Genomic DNA, 21,112 nt, shown 5'->3' on the forward strand with positions numbered 1-21,112 from the left:
ACCCATCCTTTCTCCAGGACTGCTAACACTCCATATATCCTGTCAAAACAGCCCACTTAGTATAACTCTTCGGCAGGAACCCCCGTTCTAAAGTGACTCAGTTAGATTGTCTCTGCGGATAAATGGAAACTAGTTTGTGAATATGTCTAAATATCTAACATAGAAACTATAATAGCAATAGCCTTCTGTATGTACTAAGAGGTAAAGAAAGCTGGTCTGCAGAGAGCAATTTGGCAGATGTTCATAGAAACACCTGGAAGGAGGGAGGGAAGAAGAAAAACCGAGACAGAGGAAAAGAGAGAGGGTGGGCTGGTTCCTGCCTATGGATTCTATCAAAAACACCTCTGTGTCCTTCGGTTAGGTATACTCACTTTTTTATATTAGTCTCACTGGAATATGCTTCAAAGAATCCCAACCAACAACAGATACGCTAAGCCTGAAGTGTCTATCTAATATCCAAGAGAAAGCATAGATCTGAATACAGAGCAGAGATTAGAGTTGGACATATGATGTTGAAAAAAGAGTTCTCTGAGATCACTGGAGTAGATGAGGTTGCCAGAAAAAGCCCAAAGAGACAAAGGGAAAATTACGGTGAGGGTAAGAACAGATGAAAGACGGATCTCACCATCTTCACTGTCAAGAAAGAGGAACCAGTGAATATGTTTGGAAAGAACAGTAAATCAAGAGAGAATGCTTTTGTGGAAGCCAAGAAATAAAAGTGCTCCGGTTGTACAGAAAATCCAGCTACCAATAGCTTAACGGTATGGTGATTTATTTGTCTCAAACAGTAAGACATCCAGAGTTGGTAAAACAGATCAACAAAGTCATTGGGGACTCAGGGTCTTCCTCATTCTCCTGCCACCATCTTCAGTATCTAGATCTTGATCTATATGGTTGTTAAAGTTTCCAGGGCAGAAGGAAAAGGAAAGGAGAAAGGGCTGAAGAGCAGTAGGGGTGCCAGTTCGTTACAGAAAGTAAAAGCTTTACAAGTCCTTCTGTGTCACTGGTCACACCTCTGTCACTTGGCCATCCCCAACCAGAGGGATGCCAGGAAGTCAAGAAAGATGGAGCCAGACGGGCCAAGGTTGTGGGGGCAGGAGATGAATTAGATAATTAGGAAGTCCCTGGTAACTTTATCAAAAGCAAGAATTTTGGACTTATATTAGGTATAGAGAATACATTATGGGTCTATTGGGCTTGTGGAAGACTGGGAATAGAGGGATATTTTTGCTATTTAAAAGGAGAATGGAAGAAGCAAAAATTTGAAAGGGATGTTTTGCTTAGTGTTAAAATTGTGAATGCTGGGGCGGGTCCTGTGGCATAGCAGGTAAATCCACTGCCTGCAGTACTAGCATTCCATATGGACACTATCCCATATGGACTCCACTTCCGATCCAGCTCTCTGCTATGGCCTGGAAAAGCAGTAGAAGATGGCCCAAGTCCTTGGGCCCCTGCACCTGCGTGGGAAACCCAGAAGATGCTCCTGGCTCTTGGCTTTGGCCATTGTGGCCATTTGGGGAGTGAACCCATGGAAGACCTCTCTCTCTCTCTGCCTCTAACTCTGCCTTTCAAATAAAATAAATAAATCTTCAAAAAAAATTGTGAACTACGGCATATGTATCAGCTGAAGAGCAGACACCCTTTGAGGGCAGAGATTTAAAGTATAGATATATAAATAAAAGGCCAACTGTTAAAAAGTTCCAAAAAGATGAATAGCAGGGGATTACGCACATCCTTGCTAGTGACATCTCTTGCTCCAAAATAAGAAATAATGACAGCAAAAGTCTGGACATGATCAAGAGAAAAGTGGAATTGTTGGCATTTTATTAAACTGTTTAACTTTTTAAAGATAAAATGGGTTCACTATGAATCTGAGGAAAGGCATGAGAAAGTCCTTCGATCTCGATAGAGCTCAAGCTCCACTTTGCTTATTTAGGTCACTAGCTGACACAAGCTAAGTAGAGAAGACTGTAGGTATTCTTCCAGGTCCAGAACAGAGCCGAGAAGATGGGAGCTTTCAGGAGCATCTCAGTCTTCCACGTTTGCCCCACTCCTTCCCTTGGCTCGAGGGCTCCGGGGCAGGGGGTATGGGGGTGATGCTCAGAGTTTCTCAACATCCCCGTCAACACTGAAGGCCGTGAAGAACGAGAGATGGCAAGCAGCGGTGGGCAGAGACCTCCCTGGAAGCATCCAGAACAGGTTCTGTACATTTATTTCCATCGTGCTCTCAACTCCTTCACCTTAGAACTCCTCGAAGATGGCGCTCGGCGAGGCTAGAGAGCAGGAAGCCGTGGAAAGAAACCTATGAAGTGAGAAATACATCAAAGAAGAAACGACGGCACGCAACGCAAGTTAAAGCTCCCGAGACTTCCAAATTCTTTGTTCCAGTCTAACGAGCACTCCCTGACGCCCGTAAGAAAATGGCTCTCACTTTTCATTGGCTGCCCCTCCCGGAGCTGAGACCTTGTGTCATTTTCATTGGTTGTTGCTGCTGTCACGTCCCTTCGCCACACCCACTTCCCCATCGGCGCCCAGTGAGCTTCGACGGAAAGTAATTTATACCGTTCGGGGGCGGGAGTCCGTACGCTGCAGGTCCGTTTCCCCCACCCCCGCGCCGCGGCTCCCGCCCCGCCCCCAGCCCTGAACCCCTCCCCCGGCCCGGCCGGGCCCCGCCTCTACCTCCCGGGAGGGCGGGGACCAGGCGGCGGCCGCAGCCTCCGGAATATGCTGGAAACCGGCGGGCGGGCGCCCGGGAGGTGCTGAAGGGACAGTTCCCGCCGCCGAACTTGCCCCGCGGAGGGCGGGCGCGCGGGTGGGGCGGCCCGGGGCCGGTGAGGCACGTGAGCGATGGAGACCATCTGGATCTACCAGTTCCGCCTCATCGTGATCGGGGACTCCACCGTGGGCAAGTCGTGCCTCCTGCACCGCTTCACCCAGGGCCGCTTCCCCGGGCTGCGCTCCCCTGCCTGCGACCCCACAGTCGGCGTGGACTTCTTCTCGCGCCTGCTGGAGATCGAGCCGGGCAAGAGGATCAAGCTGCAGCTCTGGGACACGGCGGGACAGGAGAGGTTCAGGTAGGGCCGCGCGCACTCGCGCGCAGGGACCCCCAGGGACCGCGGGGACGCCCCTTCCTCAAGGTCCCGCCCCGCCGGCCCCGGTTGGGAGAGGCTCGGGCCCTCCCCTCTCGAAAGTGCAAATACTCCATTCTCGCTTCCCCTTTGCCCCTCCTCTTCCAGGGACGACTTCCTCCTCCGCAATTTTTCACTTCTTTCTGGGTGCCCATTTCCTGCGCCCCCTTTCCGCCTTTCGCTTCCCCCCTGCACCAGGGTTGCCCCCGCCGCCCTCCCCTTTTCCCAACTCCTTCTGCTCCTGCTGATGCTTTGATCTCTTTGGGCTCGCTGCCGCTGCCTTCTCGCCAAACTCGGCTTCCCTCGCTGCACCCACCCTCACCCGACCACCCCCTCCCCTCCAAGCGCCTCTGTTTCTGCGCTAACCAAGCAGTCCCCCCGTTATGCGGTCCAGGAGAACGGCGAAGTAGGGTTCCCAGATTCGTGGTTGATGCTTTAGCTCCACAGCAAACAGTGCCCCAGCCTGGGTTACTGCATGAGCTCACTGGGCTTGGTTCACGGAGGTGGATGCGGTAATGGTTTGAACACCTCACAGCACTGAATGTAGTCATCAGAAATACTGGGCCATGACCCATGAGAATGGATCTTGTAGGACAGCTAGATGCAACACCAGGGACACTGGCCCCGCTGACGGTTTGGGTGTGTGTGTGTGTCTTAAAGAGCTGAGTTGTCTTTGAAAGTTTGTCATCATTGGTGCATGGATAGGAAAACGAGATATATTGAGGTTTGCCAGGAACTTTTATTTTACTCGTGATTGGCACTCAACATTCTGGGTGATAACAGAATAGAAAATAGCGTTTCTCGATAGAGAAGGAAGGATCCAAATTGAATAGTCTTATTCTAAATTAAAAGTAAACAAGATTGTGTGTATTTCATGCATTTATATTAGACACACCCAGGTTTAAAGCATATGTTCAGTTTCTGGGATTCAAGGACACTGTTTTAGAGGAAGGTCGGAAAGCTGGTGTATTATAATGTTTAGTATCTTAAAGACTGCATTACCAAGTGGAACTCATTTAAGCAAGCATTTTGCATTGGTCAGCAAGTACTCTTGTGAAATGTACAAGGGGACTTCCCAAACATGGCCTCTCTTGGTCCCCCAGCCAGCATCCGCTCCATGTGAATGAGGTCAGCCTACATCTGTGGGAATGGTCCAAAATTCAAAGTTTTGGCCTTCGTTCTCAGCTATGACACTGATTCATAAAGATAATAATGGAACTGCGTAGCTTGCTTGTACCTTAGTTTTTCCTGTGTAAAGTGGAAAGATGGTGAGGTCAGCCTTTAGAGAGGTGTTGAAGATTATTGATTTGATTTGTACTATATAAATATCTTCAAGAAATTCCTTTCCAAGAAGCTTCCTTTAATTAAAAGAGTTTTCAAACTTCTGATTCCTTATCCATGAAATGAAGGAGTCACTGGTCTTTAAGATCCCTACCAGTGTGACTACTCGAAGATTGATTCTAAGTTCTTTCATTTGCCGTCTCAGTCAGAGATGAACTTTGAAGTATCTTAGGGTCACAGAAAAACATTTACTAACAGATCTTGTTCACCTTTTAAAGTACATAGTACAATAAAAATGGATTCATTATGCCTTAAAGTTCTTGCAACTATAAGAAACATAGGCAGTAAAATCTTGCTGTGTCAAATTATTTCTTTAAATGTAGCTCCTCAACTTACTGACAGGAAAGTAAAGGATAATTTGTTGGACTTTAAAGACCTTTCTGCTAAATAGGTTAGTGTTTTTGGATGCCTTTAAGAAGGATGTGGAAGCAGGTGTTGTGGTGCAGCAAGTTAAGCTACTGCTTGGGATGCCCCCTTCCCATGTCAGAGGGCCAGTTCAAGTCCCTGCTGCTCAACTTCCAATCCAGCTTCCTGCTAATGTGCCTGAGAAAGCAGTGGATCATCGTGTACTTGAGTACTTGCTTTCCATGTGAGAGACACAGAGGGAGTTCCTGGTTCGTGGCTTCAGCTTGGCCCCATCCCAGCTGTTGCAGCCATTTGGGGAGTGAACCAACAGATGGAAGATATATTTCTCTCTCTCTCTCTCTCTTCTCTCTTCCTTTGCCTTTCAAGTAAGTAAATCTTAAAAAATTGTGAATAGTAATTCATCTTAAATACATTATTAAAACCGCACAGTAACTCTCCCCTAATAATGCAAAGACATTTAGGGAATGTGTTGATGGACAATGAGTCATACTTTATTTTGTTTGGCTGTTGGCTGTTTACCAAAGATATATTCATGAATGCATTAATATTTCAGTAACTGCCTCCAAATACTTGCCTTTCTACTATCTGACAGAAAATGTCACCATAAAATTGCATTTAAAACATTTACTGTTAAATAATTTTGTGTCTTTTACTAAGAAAATATACTTATTTGAATGATAGATATCCTTGCACATTTTATTTCATAGAAAATACTATATAGTTCGTGAATTTATATTCCTGTCATTACTCACAATCATACTGTGAGGATTATATATAATCACACTAGTGAGTAATGTATTTGGAGGCTTATTGGTAGTTAGGCATAAATGAACAAAATGGAACCTAGTTTAGATAGCTCACGGGATAGCTTGAAAATATGAACAGATATGTTACAGAACAATAAAATAGTGAGCTGATAATTATGAATATGATTGCCCTTAGCTTCCAGTGTTCAGATTAACATTCTAGTAGCTGACAAATACTCAAAATAAAAAGGAACAAAATCAAAGTAGCTTTAGAAAAAGTATATATGTGAGCATACTGTAAATTGTAATATAACCTGAAAATGTTAAGCTTTGATTACTAACACAATGTATTAGTGAGGAAAAAAATGTTAAATTCCTATATTAAGGAAACTTGGAATTACTGTGCCTTCATCAAAGATGTATGTTTATTTCTGCCTTGCATAATAGTCTCAAGTTGAGTGGTCCAAGCTAATGAAATGGTTTTGTTCCAGGCCATTATTTAGGTACCTTCTCTTAGTTTGCTGCCATCCTAGGACATTATCATCATGTTCATGGTCACAATTGCACTGCAGACACACAGTGTCAGCTCAGGAGAAGGGGAGAGAGGATCTAAACCAAGCAGTGTTCCTTTTACGCAAGTGAGGTCAATGTGGTTCAGATCATGTCAGCTGTCAACTCACTGGGGAGAACTTAGTTACAAGGTCACATTCAGATTGGGCCTTTCTGTGCACAGGAGGTAGAGAAAGGAACTTGGCGTTGCAGGTGTTGTAGAGAAACTACAGTCATCACATTTTATAATTCTTAATCATCATGGTGGAAGAAGTTTAGCAGTAAAAGAAATAAGAGTAAATAATGTTTAGTACAGCATTAATAAGGATAAATATATTGGAAGGACTAGAAACTTAACATTAAATAGAAGAAGATAGATTTTGAGTTTTCCTATAAAAAGTATTTAAAGTGATGTGAATGTAAAGTGAGATAAAGAAACAGCAGAGTTGGCTATAGGAATAGGAAACCTCTAGACTTCAAGCCAGATTTAGCCTTTTATTTCAGGTTGTCTGACCTTTTAGGTGTTACAGTTGCAGCCACTGGTTATAAAGCCCAGAGAATAATGTTCTCCTCATGCAGTGCTCTCAGAGTGTGTTATACAGAACACTCATCCATGTGATTCTTTTAAAGATGGGCTCTGTAGTCATAGAAATTTGGAAATCCCTGAATTGCATGTGACACTCTTAAAATTTTATTTCAAAGGCTGTAAGAGCTATTGCAGCAGAGGAATCGGTTTAACCTTGTTTAAGCTAGCATTTTCCAAATATTTCTGAGGGGTTAGTTAATTAATTCATTCATTTATTTATTTATTTTATTGGAGAGATAGACAGAGGCAGCCAGCCAGTGAGAATGCCCATCCACTGGCTTACCCCCGCGGGAGTCAGGAGCTGAGAAACTCAAACCAGGTCTCTCCTGTATGAGGCAGGAACCTAACCACTAGAACAGTCACCACTGCCTCTCTGGGTTTGCATCAGCAGGAAACCTGAGAGCAGAGCCAGGCACCGAACCCAGCCACTCCAACACGGACATGAGTGTCTTAACCAGCAATGCAACCCATGTCTTAACCCCTGGGCTGATGCTAAAGAGCTAATTTTAAAATATGAAAATCTTGTGATAACTAGTATTGGGAGGCGTATAATTGGGAAAAGCTCCCTTGGTAAATTGCGTTAGCAAAGCTGCTGAACAATTGAGGTTGTAGTGGAAAACTTGGAGATGTTAGTTGGCCAGCCAACCAACAAACTAACAATGGACACAACCTCTGTCTCCCTCAAATCTAGGGGTGCCCTCTAACTGTTCCCTTAAATCTACCGAGTCTCCCCTAACCCTCTCCCTAATCTAACCCCTTCATCTCTCTTCTGCTTTATCTTTGTCTCCCCCTTCTCCCGACTTACTTTTCCTTCACCCCTAGCCTCTGCCTGCCCCTACTCATAGTTTACTCTCACTGTCTTTTTCTCTCCCTTGTTTATATTGTGATGTGACTCTTACTCTCTCCTTTTGGTTTATCTCCCCTAGCCCTTTGGCTGCCTTCTGTCTGTCCTCTCCTCTGCCTATTTGAAATTCATGTGAAGCTCATGTTTCAGAGTGCTTTGATATCTGTTCTCTGTTCTTAATGTTAAAAGCAAGTGACATCAACATTTAAAATTTTTCCTTAAGAGGTCTTAAGTCCCTAAGTAGTTGTTTTGTTGTTGTTTTTAACAAAAAGAATCTTTATTGGCTTGCCTACTCTCTACGCCCACCATGGCTTGAGGTCTCCAGTAGGAAAAGATTTTCTCTTCCTGGATTGGAGAGTCCATAATTGCATAGGTAATAGAGCAGCGGTAGTCCACAGTTGTGTGCCATAACCACTGCAGTCTGTTGTCTCTGGTAACAGGGCCCCCGGCTGGGCTTATTCCAGGCTCTTCCTTCCATACATAAAAGAATTCAAGGCAGAGGCATAAAGGTGTGCAAGGGAGGAGGCTCTGTTTAAAGTGTAGACAAGCTAGAGAGAGAGAAAGAATGGACAGAAAGCCAAAACACAAAAAAGACTCCCATCAACAAGATTCCAGCCATACTTTTTTTTTTTTTTTTTTTAAGATTCATTTATTTATGTGGAAGGTAGAGTTAGTCACAGAGATAGAAAGGAGTGGGACCAGTGCTGTAGCGCAGTGGGTTAACGCCCTGGCCTGAAGCGCCGGCATTCCATGTAGGCTCCAGTTAAAGACTTGGCTGCTCCACTTCCAATCCAGCTCTCTGCTATGGCTTGGGAAAGCAGTAAAAGATGGCCCAAGTCCTTGGACCCCTGCACCCACTTGGGAGACCCAGAAGAAGCTCATGACTATTGGCTTCGGATCGGCGCAGCTCTGGCTGTTGCAGCCAATTAGGGAGTGAACCAGTGGAAGGAAGACTCTCTCTCTCTCTCTCTCTCTCTCTGTCTCTCTCTACCTCTCCTCTCTCTCTCTACCTCTCCTCTCTCTGTGTAACTCTGACTTTCAAATAAATAAATAAATCTTAAAAAAAAAATAAAGAAAGGGAAATACAGAGAGCAAGATCTTCTGTCTACTGGTTCACTCGTCAAATGGCCACAACAAATGGAGCTGGACCAATCCAAAGCCAGTAGCCAGGAGCTAGAAGCTTCTTCCTGGTCTCTCACATGGGCGCTAGGACCCAAGTACTTGGGCCATCCTTTGCTGCTTCTCCAGGTGCATTAGCAAGGAGCTGGATAGGAACTGGGGCAGCCAGAACTTGAACCGATATCCATATGAGATGCCGGCTCTGAAGGCAGCCACTTTATCCACTATGCCACAGCTCCAGCCCCCAAGCAATCGTTTATACTATGGGGAGGCATAGGGGGTAGTGTCTGGGGTAGGGTGAATTGAATATTCAAAAGCAATAGAGTTGGGTGTGTGGCTTGTGAATCACCATTTCTGTACCCTTTTTGGAGAATATCAGAAATATCATGGCATCAGGTGCATGGTGGAATTGGTAGTGCTTCAGTGATAATTTTATTGTAATGACTAATAACCTAAAAGTTATCTCAGGGGACATATCCTTCAGTTATAGTGGATATTTCCAGCCAGTTCTGGTTCTAAATTACAACATTGTGGAACTTGGGTTTCCATTACAGGGAACAGTGGGGAAGAGGGGCTGGTAATGCACAGAAGGTGGGTTTGGATGGTGCGCAAAAAGGGAGGTTTAGGTTTGGGTGTCATGTGGCAAGTCAGCCACAGCTGTCAAACCACCTCCTTTGTCTAACACTACCTACCAGCACATATCACTGTGTTGTTAGAAACAATGGGAAGGCAGGCTATATTTATACTGAGTTATCAGATAATATATATTGGTTAAAATAGTTTGTTTTGTAACAGAATCTAGCCCAACTAGATAATAGGGATACATTATAAGTGAACATCCAAGTGTCTGGAAAATCCAAGGACCAGAGATTGCGGATTTCCCCTCTAGTCTGTTTCCATTCTCCAACTCTGTTGTCTCCCAGACTCTTACTCAAAGTCTCAAAAGAAGAAATCTCATTGACTACTTAGTTGGCCAGTGAGTCAGCTCCTATGTGGTCAGGCTTTTGAGATACATATACTGTAATACCATGTGTTATGATACAAATATACTGTGTTGGTGTTATAGGTCATACAAGGCAAATGTATCTGTAAGGGTCTACTTTCTGGAAAAAGAAATTCATGGAAGAAGGAAGTGAGCAGTGGTGTTGCCTCCAAACCCGTCTGTTTTATATTGTCTCAGAGTAAAGTGTTATGGAAGAATAAGCGAGCATCCAATTATACCCCCTAAAGTAAATTAAATGTCATATACCACATGCATGAGGGTGAAATTGTGAAGTAAATAAAGCTCATTTGGGGCCTTCCCACCTTTCTTTCTTGTGTTTTTGGAAAGCAAGTCTTTGAATATCCTTTTCTCTTATTCTAAAAGCCCCCCTTAATGCTCTCTTAGCTTCAGAGAGAATAGTTGAAGACCAAGACATACAAAATGATTAATAGTTGGAAACAACCTAATAAGCAGGAGTATCTATATTCTGTAAGAGGATGACCACCAAGAGAGACAAATGGTGTTTTCCTGTTGGCGGAGTTATAGGTATGTGGCATATGGGTGCAGGAATTTTCCTCTCATGAGGCCACAGTGATGACCACCTGCTCTGATTTACTGGCCTCCCCACCACACACACACACACACACACACACACACACACACAATTAGTTTTCAAGCAAAGGCTAGAAAAAAAAGTTAGAGATGATGTTGTGAGTACGTGGATCACCACAGTGAGATTTTCAAATGAAGAAAATGCTTTTCTCAGACTGAGAAAGAGATACAGATATATATATATATATATACATATACATATATATATGTATATGTATATGTATATGTATATGTATATGTATGTATAAAGGAAGTGCTGTGGCTCACCTGGCTAATCCTCCGCCTGCAGCGCCGGCATCCCATATGGGCGGTGGGTTCTAGTCCCAGCTGCTCCTCTTCCAGTCCAGCTCTCTGTTGTGGCCTGGGAGTACAGTGGAAGATGGCCCAAGTGCTTGGGCCCTGTACCTTCCAGGAGACCAGGAGGAAGCACCTGATCCTGGCTTTGGATCGGCGCAGCAGCGGCCATAGCAGCCATTTGGGGCGTGAACCAACTGAAGGAAGACCTTTCTGTCTCTCTCACTGTCTACCTCTATCTGTCAAATAAAAAAAAAATTTGCCACCTTGCACAATCTACTTGGTCTGTTATGAAATACATGATAATATACTGCACTGGCCTACAGGAGATCCAGAAAAACATGAGAAAGATCAAAGTATGTTTTAAATTTAAAAGTATACTTTTATTTTAAGCTGTGAAAGAGTTTCAAAACATAGATAATAGTGCTGCATGTAAGCATTAGTGAGTAAATTTTGATGGTATATTAGCTATAATTTTGACGATCTTCTCTTAAACATTCTTTTTGGTTTTTTTTGTTTGTTTGTTTGTTTTGATTTTTAAGATTTATTTATTTATTTGAAAGGCAGAGTTACAGAGAGGCAGAGGCAGAGGCAGAGAGAGAGAGGGCTTCCATCTGCTGATTCACTCCCCAAATAGCTGCAACAGCCAGAGCTGTGCCAATCGGAAGCCAGGAGCCAGGAGCTTCTTCTGAGTCTCCCGTGTGGGTGCAGGGGCCCAAGGACTTGGGCCATCTTCCACTGATTTCCCAGGCCATAGCAGAGAGCTGGATGGGAAGTGGAGCTGCCGGGACCCAAACCAGCACCCATATGGGATGCTGGCGCTGCAGGCAGCGGTTTTGCCTACTACACCACAGTGCTGGCCTTTCTTAAACATTGTTGAAATGTGGTGCTAATTTCTCCTTGCCTTGTAGCAATGATTCATTTTTAATTTAGGAACAACTTGCTAAATCAAATTATTACACTGTTGGCAGTAAATACTTAAGACCATCTACTGATAAATAGCAAATATGCAAAGGAACCATCAAAAATTTCAGTGTCAAAAACATATTGAAGTAAGGGAACAGAAACTTCTCACTTCCTTTATTTTTTACTTCTCTATTATGGTGTTTGTGTCCGAAGTCACACAAGAAAGTATTTACAAAAGCAGTCCTAAAGGTAATCTAGCAGTGACTATTGCCAAATGTGAGCTTTCTCTCTTTTTTCTGCTTTTTGTATCATTGGTTATGATCGCTTTAAACTGTCTTCCTCTACCAGGAATGTTGGAAAGAGTATTTCTTCAGATATTTTAGCCTCTCCAAATATGTTTGCTTTTCATGGGACTTAGGATAATATGACCTCAAGTAGGTAAGGCTGAAGTATAGCCTTAATGACAGATTGCTATTTCATAAATACAAAAAAACAAAAACAAAAAAAAGATAGTGTATGAACCCTCGTCTCTGAGAAGAGGTCAGGAGAGATGCTGCAAAAGGGCGTTAGATAGTTAAGAATATCCTGGCTGTAAGAGAGGACATGAGGAAGAAAGATTATAGATTTTCAAATTACAAGATTGAAAGGCCACCACAAAACACACAACACACTGGAGTTAAGGGAAAGGTTTATTGTCAGGTGGAAGAAGCCTGATGGGCCGGGAGGAGAGGGCGAGAGAGTAAGAGAGAGAGCAATCAGGAGAGAGAGCACGTGTGCGAGAAACAGGTCCTGTTATACCTTTGCATGGGAGAGGAAAATAGGAGCAGTGAATCCCATTAGGGTGGAGGTGGAACTGACACCTGTGGTTGGGCCATCTGGTCACCTGGCTTCTAGCAATGGCAGTGGGGGCTAGAGCCTACGATGGTGTCCAGGATGTAGATTGTTCCACAGATAAGACTTGGGCCATTTTACTAACATTCCCCTCTTTTTGTTTGTTCCATTATCACCTCCTGTAAACACTTAGACAAGACAGTATAAAAGCCAGGGTGAGAATAGCAGCCAGTGGTCCTAGGAGTGGCATTAACCAAGTAATGAGGGGATTTCATAGAGGAGAGGAAATGGGGGAGGTGTCTCTGGACCCTAGTGAAGACTGTTAGATGGGTGTGTTTTTATGTAGCCTGATTGGTTAAGGTTACATAGTACCACACCTGTTAGTGAGGTGATACAGTTTTGGAGACATCAGATGGCATCAGCTGAGGGCTCAATGGACCTAGTGACCTCCTCTTGTAACTGTTGGAGTTGTTTTGGAGTTGGTTGGTCAAGATAACGCTGTGGCCCAAAGATGTTCCTGAGATCACTACTGAGGAGAGGGAGGCTGCGAAGCTGATCCCAGCCAAGACTGGGAGAAAGGCCGCTCATTTGCGGGTAGAGGGGTTTGTCTGTAGAAAAATTCTGAGCAATCATACAACGTTAAGTTGGGGAGAGTACCATCAACACACATGGGTCGGGAGTAGAGCCATTGATGTAAGATTGTGATTACAAAGGAATAAGGCCCCAAGTGGGCTAGACAGGGTCTAGAACAAAGGACAGAGTCATTATTAGAGCGTCTAAGAAAAACCACAGGCCGGCGCCGCGGCTCAATAGGCTAATCCTCTGCCTGCGGCGCTGGCACATCAGGTTCTGGTCCCAGTCGAGGCGCTGCATTCTGTCCCAGTTGCTCCTCTTCCTGTCCAGCTCTCTGCTGTGGCCCAGGAGGGCAGTGGAGGATGGCCCAAGTGCTTGGGCCCTGCACCCGCATGGGAGACCAGAAGAGGCACCTGGCTCCTGGCTTTGGATCGGCATGGTGCGCCGGCCGCAGCGCACCGGCCACAGCGGCCATTGTGGGGTGAACCAACGGAAAAAAGGAAGACCTTTCTGTCTCTCTCTCACTGTCCACTCTGCCTGTCAAAAAAAAAAAAAAAAAAAAAAAAAAAGAAGAAGAAGAAGAAAAACCACAAATAACTTTTCCCATTGAGAGGCAAATGGAAACTGACAAAAGGGACTTAATAATGATCAGGTGGGCTTTAAGGCCTTGCCAGTTATGAAGCCCAGGCCTAAGCATCTCCTCACATTGGGTACATCATACAGGAGGTATGAACCTCCTTGGGGAAGGCACCCTGTTGACTTCCATTACCTGGCTGGCCTGGGAGGAGAGCTGGCCAGGTAGAGGCAGGTGGCATCTCTAACAGGAAATTTACAGTTCTGCCTGCAGTGTTGCTGACCCTACTTGGCCATCCCCTCAGCAGCGGTGCTTATTTTGGAAGGTGGGCTGAGTGGAGGGCTTTTCAGCTTAGAGCCAATGAGATCTGTGGCTCTGACCTGGGTGTCCTTCGACTCCAGGGCAGGTCCACTTCCAGCGATCCAACTCTTGGCTGGCAGAGCTGCCAGGCTTCTTCATAAGCTGATTTCTGCTAAAGCCCCGGCTTTGCACACTGAAAGCCACTGCAGTGGACTGGCCTGTTGGGTCTCCCTGAGGACAGATCACTGTGCAAGCAGCCATTCATTGGCCTGCCACCTATCTTTACCTTACTTCTGATACCTAGCTTTCTTTTCCTCCTGGTTTCTGTTAAAGCAGACCACAGGATGCAACTCAAGGGAGTGCTCAAGACCCATCTCTAATCTTTGGTGTTCTAAACTAGAAGTCTATAGTCACAGGCATGTTCTGAGAGTGTTTTTTCTGTGAGGTAGACAATGCCCATGAGGAAGGCTATGTCCTTACTTTAAAACTTTCTCTCCCTTTGTTTGGTCAGAAAAGGAGGTTTTGACTGATTACTGTGCCCATGGAAAAGTAAATCTAGCCATGAAATCATAATTTAAGCTCTCATTTTGGCTATGCTATTATTACAGAAAAATGTTAGCCATCCCTTTTATAAGGTCTAAAGATCAAACTGTACATCGTGGAGAGCCCTTCAGTATGGAGTCAGTTTCCCATCTTGAAAAGAATAGAGAAATGAGGGAGCAAGTCAGGCTTCCCAGATGGCTTACTGACAATGGCAATACCAAATAAAAACTTAGCAAACAATTTTAACTGTTGAATAATAACTTATGAAAACATTTACCAGAAGGTCCAATGCCGTCTATAAATTTTAAGACAAGAATACATGTATTTGGAAACATCTCTTAAATATCTAACGTGTTGTAACTTGTTTGACCAGCAAACTCAAGCACAAACATGTCAATGACTTAAGCAGTTTTAGAATCTTTCAACAAATTTAAAACATCTGACAAAGGTATCAGGCCACACGAACCATCAGACAAAACCATCAAAAGGAGATGCTGCAGGTTTTAAACAGATTTTTAAGATGATTTAAAATATTGACTAACATATATGCATTGCAAAAACTGCATTGCTTTAGCAGAGGATCAGATTCTATTTCTGTATCAAATAATAGGTTTTGCTTTCCACCTGCTGATTTCCTTGACTTATATTTTGAAATAACTCTTTAGAAATCTGTTTTTTTACAAATTAAGACAATATTTTCTAAATAAGATAACATTAAATTTCAGCCTTAGTTACTTTCTTTTTTAAAAAAAAGATTTATTTTACTTATTTAAAAGTCAGAGTTACACAGAGAGAGGAGAGGCAGTGAGAGAAGAGTGAGAGAGAGAGGTCTTCCATCTGCTGGTTCACTCCCCAGATGGCCACAACGGCTGGAACTGCGCTGATCCAAAGCCAGGAGCTTCTTCAGGGTCTCCCACGTGGGTGCAGGAGCCCAAGGATGTGGGCCATCTTCTACTGCTATCCCAGGCCATAGCAGAGAGCTGGATTGGAAGAGGAGCAACTGGGACTAGAACCGGCGTCCATATGGGATACAGGCGCTTCAGGCTAGGGCGTTAACCTGCTGCACCACAGCACAGGCCCCAGCCTTAGTTACTTTTAAGCAGTGTTGAACTATTTTCATATGGACAATTTATGAAAACATGTTAGCAAACTCAAGTGGTTTTTCTATAGAATATAAAGTGTTAAGAGTACCAATATTTACATTTAGACACATTTATCTCATTTGACTTTACCCAATTTACATTTAACAGTTACACCTGGATGACTGAGGATGCCAGTATTATATCATACCTCTATCTGACTTAAGGTCAAAATTACATTTATATGGAATTCTACCCTTTTTATAAAACTCTAGCTATAAATCAGTAACATTAAACCACAGATTGAAAAATCTACTTTAGGGGCTATAATGAGTGCTAATTACCCATGGCTATATCATACCTGTTAAAAAATAAATAAGTTCGGCAAGTTATAAGCAATATTTTTAAAGGCAGTGATCTTCCTAGACTCAAAGAGAGAAATTCTTTTAAACCCAATGTCTAGCTGTAAGATCGTCACAAAACACACCAAACACTGGAGTAAGGGAAAGGGTGTATTGGGGAAAACCCAGCAGGCCAGAGGGAAGGGGTGAGGAAGGAGAAAGAGGAGGAGACAGAGACAGAGTTTGGGAGACAGAGAGCAAGAGAGAGAGAGAAGGAGACGAGAGAAGAGAAGAGAGCCACGTGTTCAGGAACAGGTCCTCTTAAAATTTTGCCGGAGGGCAGGCAGGGAAGCAGGAGCAGCAAATCCCATTAGGATGGGGGTGGAGCTTGACACCGGTGGTTGGGCCATGTGGCCACCTGGCTTCCAGCAATGGCGGCGGGGACCAGAGCCTAGGATGGTATCAGGGTGTAGATCGCACCATTAGATAAAACTGGGTTATTTTCCCAACACTAGCTACAGCTGATCCAAATTCTCATGCATGATTTTGTTATTTACCAAAGATATCTTTTTAGATTTTAATTGAACTTGGGGCTAGTTTTCCTTTTACCCAAAGAATACCTTAGGCCAATGATGCCCTAGTCAACAGTCAGCTACTTGGGACTACCTCTGAAACAAAAGTTCAGGCAGCTTCCAGACAAGTCCCAATGGTGACTGTGGGTTAGAGGCTGATGTGCCAGTGAAGGCTGTTCACCCTTGTTAGGTTTAATGGGAGAGGGCACCCCCCAGAGCAGATGGGCACCCCTCCAGAGATTCCTAAGGAGGAGAATCTGATAGGTGACAGAGTAAGGGCCATTAGGGAAAAGGAGATGTGTCTGAAAATAGTAGTTAGCCTGGTGAGCCAGCTGGTTTGAAGGGCCAGTCTAGGAAATGCTTGATAATGGGACCAGGAAATCGAGGGCAGTTTGAAATTCGATTACAAGCTGGTGACAAAACCTATCAAAAAACTTGATTATCCTGTCTGTCTTCCTCATGCTAAAACAAAAGAGCCATCCAAAGGGTAGGATACCTAATTTCTTTTGTAGTAAACAGGGCGCTCAGAAGGATGGAATCACCATCTCTTGCTATTCATATAAAATTAGAACGGGGGCGGGGGGGGTGGGGTGGGCAAAGACCAGTTGGAGAACAAGGGCCAGAGGATGATGGCATGGAGATGCCCATTCCCAAACTCGCCTTTGCTTCTCTGGGAGGAAGGTGTTAGAGAGGTGTGGGGAGCAACTGAGACTAGACTAAATTACTGGAACTAAGACTAACTCTATGCATCTGCTCTCCCACAATATGGCGCTGAGAGACAGCAAACAACTTCTACACAGCTGCCTCACCAGTTAGACTGATAAGCTGCAGGAGCTGATCCTGCTCCTGATTGGAGGAGAGCAGCACGCTCGGCGTGTGGGCAGCAGAGCATGGGTTGGTGGAAGAGGACTATAAAGGAGGAGAGAGACACTATGCACCAGGAACATCTGAGGAACATCTGAGCAGCCCCTGAGAGAGCCGGCTGGCGGTGTGCCGCTCCTCCACTGAAGCAGGGAAAGCTGCAGGGGTGCCACCCCTCCGCGGAGGCGGGGGTGGGGGTGTGGGGGTGTGTGTGTGCAGCTAACCCGGGGCGGCGTCGTTCCTCCGCGAGTGAGGGAACGGCAGCTAACCCGGGAAGGGCCGGGCAAAAAGAACAGCGCAGGGTCCAGTGTCGTTCCTCCGCGAATGGGGAAGCGACAGAGAGGATCACAGATAAGACAGGGGGAGCAGATTTTAGACAAGGGCTGGTTCTAAAATAAGGTTTGAATTCCCAGGCAGGAAGGGAAGATTCAGCGAGGAGACTGTGAGAGCTGGAGCAGCCAATGTAGAAGAAAGGCTTTTGAAAGAAGAGAGGCTTTGGCTTTTTAGGGAGAGCTTTGGAGGTTAAGAGAACTTGAGCTAGAGAAGGTTTAGAGCTGAGAATGGAGAAAGCTTAGACATAGGAAATTTTTTCCACTTTCCCAAATGCTCACAGAAGTGATAAAGATCTTGAATAGTGTCAGGATCAAATTTGGACTGGTTGTCAAGGTAGGAGAGGAGGGTTGGACAGAACATGGGACAGAGAAATTCCCATGGCAACCAATGGAGTCAGACAGGTGGATATTAGGCATCCCCAAGATCAAGGATGTCCGATGGGGAGAGTACGGGAACATAGAGTGGGGATCATCACCCATGCACCCACTGGAGCCCGAGGCCTAGAGTCCATGGGAAGGCATAGAGCCTGTGAAAGGCAGAAGGCCTACTGAAGGCATAAAGCCCCTGGGGGGTTGTGGTGCCTGGTACCAGAACTTCAAGATGAAGTCAAGTAGAACCACAACTCATAGTAGAGGTTGCCATGAGAGAATTCCCATTCCGCATCTTACCTCAGGATTTTACAGGCTGATGTGTGGATGGAGATCACAGTGTTTGGTGGTGTGGGAGGAGTTCCGGGGTATGTTTTGTGACTGGCAGAAATCCAGGACTGCAAAGCAGCTCAGATACCCGAAGGTTGATGGGAGAGCCTGGATCCGAGTCATGGTACCAATGTAAGGCCATCACAAAACACAGCAAACAGGCTGGCGCCGCAGCTCAATAGGCTAATCCTCCACCTAGCGGTGCCGGCACACCGGGTTCTAGTCCTGGTCGGGGCGCCGGCTTCTTTCTTGGTTGTCCCTCTTCCAGGCCAGCTCTCTGCTCTGGCCTGGGAAGGCAGTGGAGGATGGCCCAAGTGCTTGAGCCCTGCACCCCATGGGAGACCAAGATAAGCACCTGGCTCCTGCCTTCAGATCAGCACGATGCGCCGGCCGCAGCGCACCAGCCGTGGTGGCCATTGGAGGGTGAACCAACGGCAAAGGAAGACCTTTCTCTCTGTCTCTCTCTCTCACTATCCACTCTGCCTGTCAAAAACAAAAACAAAAACAAACAAAAACACAGCAAACAGTGGAGTTAAAGGAAAGGTTTATTGCCTGGTGGGGAAGCCTGAAGGACCAGAGGGGGGAAGGCAAGAGAGTAAGAGAAAGAGGAATCAGGAGAGAGAGCACATGTGCGAGAAACAGGTCCTGTTGTATCTTTGCAGGGGGCAAGGAAATAGGAGCAGTGAATCCCCTTAGAGTAGGGGCAGAGCTGACACCTGTGGTTGGGCCAACTGGTCACCTGGCTTCTAGCAATGGCAGTGGGGTCTAGAGCATAGGCTGGTGTCCAGGACATAGATCGCGTCAGAGATAAGACCTGCACCATTTTACTAACAAGCATTGCCTGTCATTTTTCTTTGGAGTAGTATTTTTCAAAGTGATATTAATAGGTATGATTTGAGAAAGAGGTTTCTTGACCAGGTAATTTTGGAAATGCAAAGTTGTAGCAGGACTTCTCAGAGCTTGGAATATATTGATGTGTATCATGAGCCATCTTGGCAGGTGTGTGTTTCTCAACCAAAAATATCTTTACAAAGAGCCAAGATGGGGCAAAACACACTTAGGAACTGATACTTTAAAGAAAAAAAAAAGTAAGAAATTCCTTAAGTTTTAGGAATATATTTGAGGGCCTCTGGTGCTTCCAAATGAAATGTCCCCTTTTTAGTATATGGTTATTTGTAGTTAAATAGGACAAGGAAATTTTTCTGTTGCATTGATCGGTAAGATGACTGTAGATAAAAATAATATGCTCTCTTTGTTAAAGGCTAGAAGGATTTTGAATGTTTTCTTCATAACAGAATGATAAATGTTTGAGGAGACAGATTTGCCCTGATTTGAACATTACACAATATATACATGCATCAAAACATCACATATTACACCATAAATATGTATAATTTTTTTGTGTTGGTTAAAAATAAATACTCAATGTATTTTAGAGAGATACCTAGAAACCCTTGAGAGTCCCTTGACTTTATCCCTTCATTCAAAATTAAAAGATTTGTCTTCTTGCCTGATTTCTCAGTATTTGTCACACTTACACAGGTCACTATAGACCTTGCTATAGGAATTGCTAAGGGGGCAGGTGTTTGGCGTAGCTGTTAAGACACCAAATGGGATGCCTGCCTCTGATATCAGTGTCTGGTTCCATACCCAGCTCCTTACTTTGAAACCAACTTACCACTAATATACAGCCTGAGAGGTAGCAAATGCTGGCTTAAGTACTTGAGTTCCTGTCACCAGCATGGAAGACCCAGATTAAATCCCAATTCCTGCCTCTAGCCTTGGCTGTTGTGGGTATCTGGGGAGTAAACTAGTGGGTGGAAGATTTCTGTCTCTGACTTTCAAATAAAATGAAAATACATAAATAAAAAGTAAGAAATAGAAGCAAAAGTCCCATTTTCCCAAAAAGCAATCACTAGGAGAACTGGAAGAAAGATAAAGAGGAAAATGACTGAACATTCATAATTTTAGATTTCTTAGATATAAAGGGGCTACAAAAAGGCTATGGGATTAGAAAAGTAAAAGTTAATGAAGCAAATATGAGGTGAAATGTAGATGGATTTGATAGATTAGATGAATAGAATAAAAAATAGAAGAAAGGATATAACCAATCATGTAGCAGGAGATTCGGGGTGAGAGGAAAAGTGAGGAGGAAAAGACAGAAAGAAAATGAAAGAGGTCAGCCATGCTGGGGCAGCATTCTGACCATTTTGGTAGATAAGTAACCAGTGCCATAGGACTGAAGGGGAAGGAACAGAGACGATCTGATACAACAGTCTCCTTTTTAAATAATGTAATTAATATCCTGGCAGGCTTTGTCTTATCTTACAGATGGTTAGTAGCCTACTCAAGAGCCCAGTTCTCATAACATTGTATCCAGTAGCTTCTGCTACTCTAGACCTCTTGTCCTTGTTGAAAGGTATTTTAATGGCGTGCTGTACATTCTCTATCCTGAAAAAGTATTTCTACTTGCATACAACCCAATCCCCCCTTCCTGTAATCCAAGTTAATTACTGTGTTCACACCATTATTTTCCTGCTATATTGAGAAAATGAAGGGGGAAATAAATGGCTTTCTCCAATAGGAGCAGTCCTGAAAGCTGGCTGCACACACCCAGGGCATCAGTGACACTCAGCCCTCCTCTCTGTACAGTACTGGCTGCACTGTTACAGTTGGTAACAGTAGTGAGCCCCAACACTGTAGTGGAGAAACAGGTGAAGTGTTTTGTGTTGCTTTGTGAGGCAAGGAGACGTACTGAATGCTGGGCAAAGCTACAAGCAAATACCAGATATGGCTCATAAGTACTGTGAAATAGCTTTCCAGCCTTTAAATGCTGTCCCATTTTTTTTTTTTTCTGGATAAGTGGAAATTAGCCAGGACTGTGATTTATTTGTGAAAAATCTATGCATTTATTTAATATGTAGCTTAAGTGTA

General features: G+C 44.4%; 1 protein-coding gene across 1 annotated transcript in view; it reads left to right on the top strand.

Annotated features, from left to right (window-relative positions):
- The first annotated feature begins 2,677 nt into the window (after positions 1–2,677).
- RAB39A (RAB39A, member RAS oncogene family) overlaps positions 2,678–21,112 on the top strand; it is a 44,542-nt gene continuing 26,107 nt past the window's right edge. The window contains exon 1 of the mRNA XM_002708498.6: positions 2,678–3,074. Coding sequence (XP_002708544.1) covers positions 2,848–3,074 — 227 coding nt within the window. The 5' untranslated portion in view covers positions 2,678–2,847. The remainder of the gene's footprint in view (positions 3,075–21,112) is intronic.

Source organism: Oryctolagus cuniculus, chromosome 1 (genome assembly GCF_051225735.1).
Source record: "Oryctolagus cuniculus isolate XC-2025 breed Fujian yellow rabbit chromosome 1, ASM5122573v1, whole genome shotgun sequence".
Lineage (NCBI taxonomy): Eukaryota > Metazoa > Chordata > Mammalia > Lagomorpha > Leporidae > Oryctolagus > Oryctolagus cuniculus.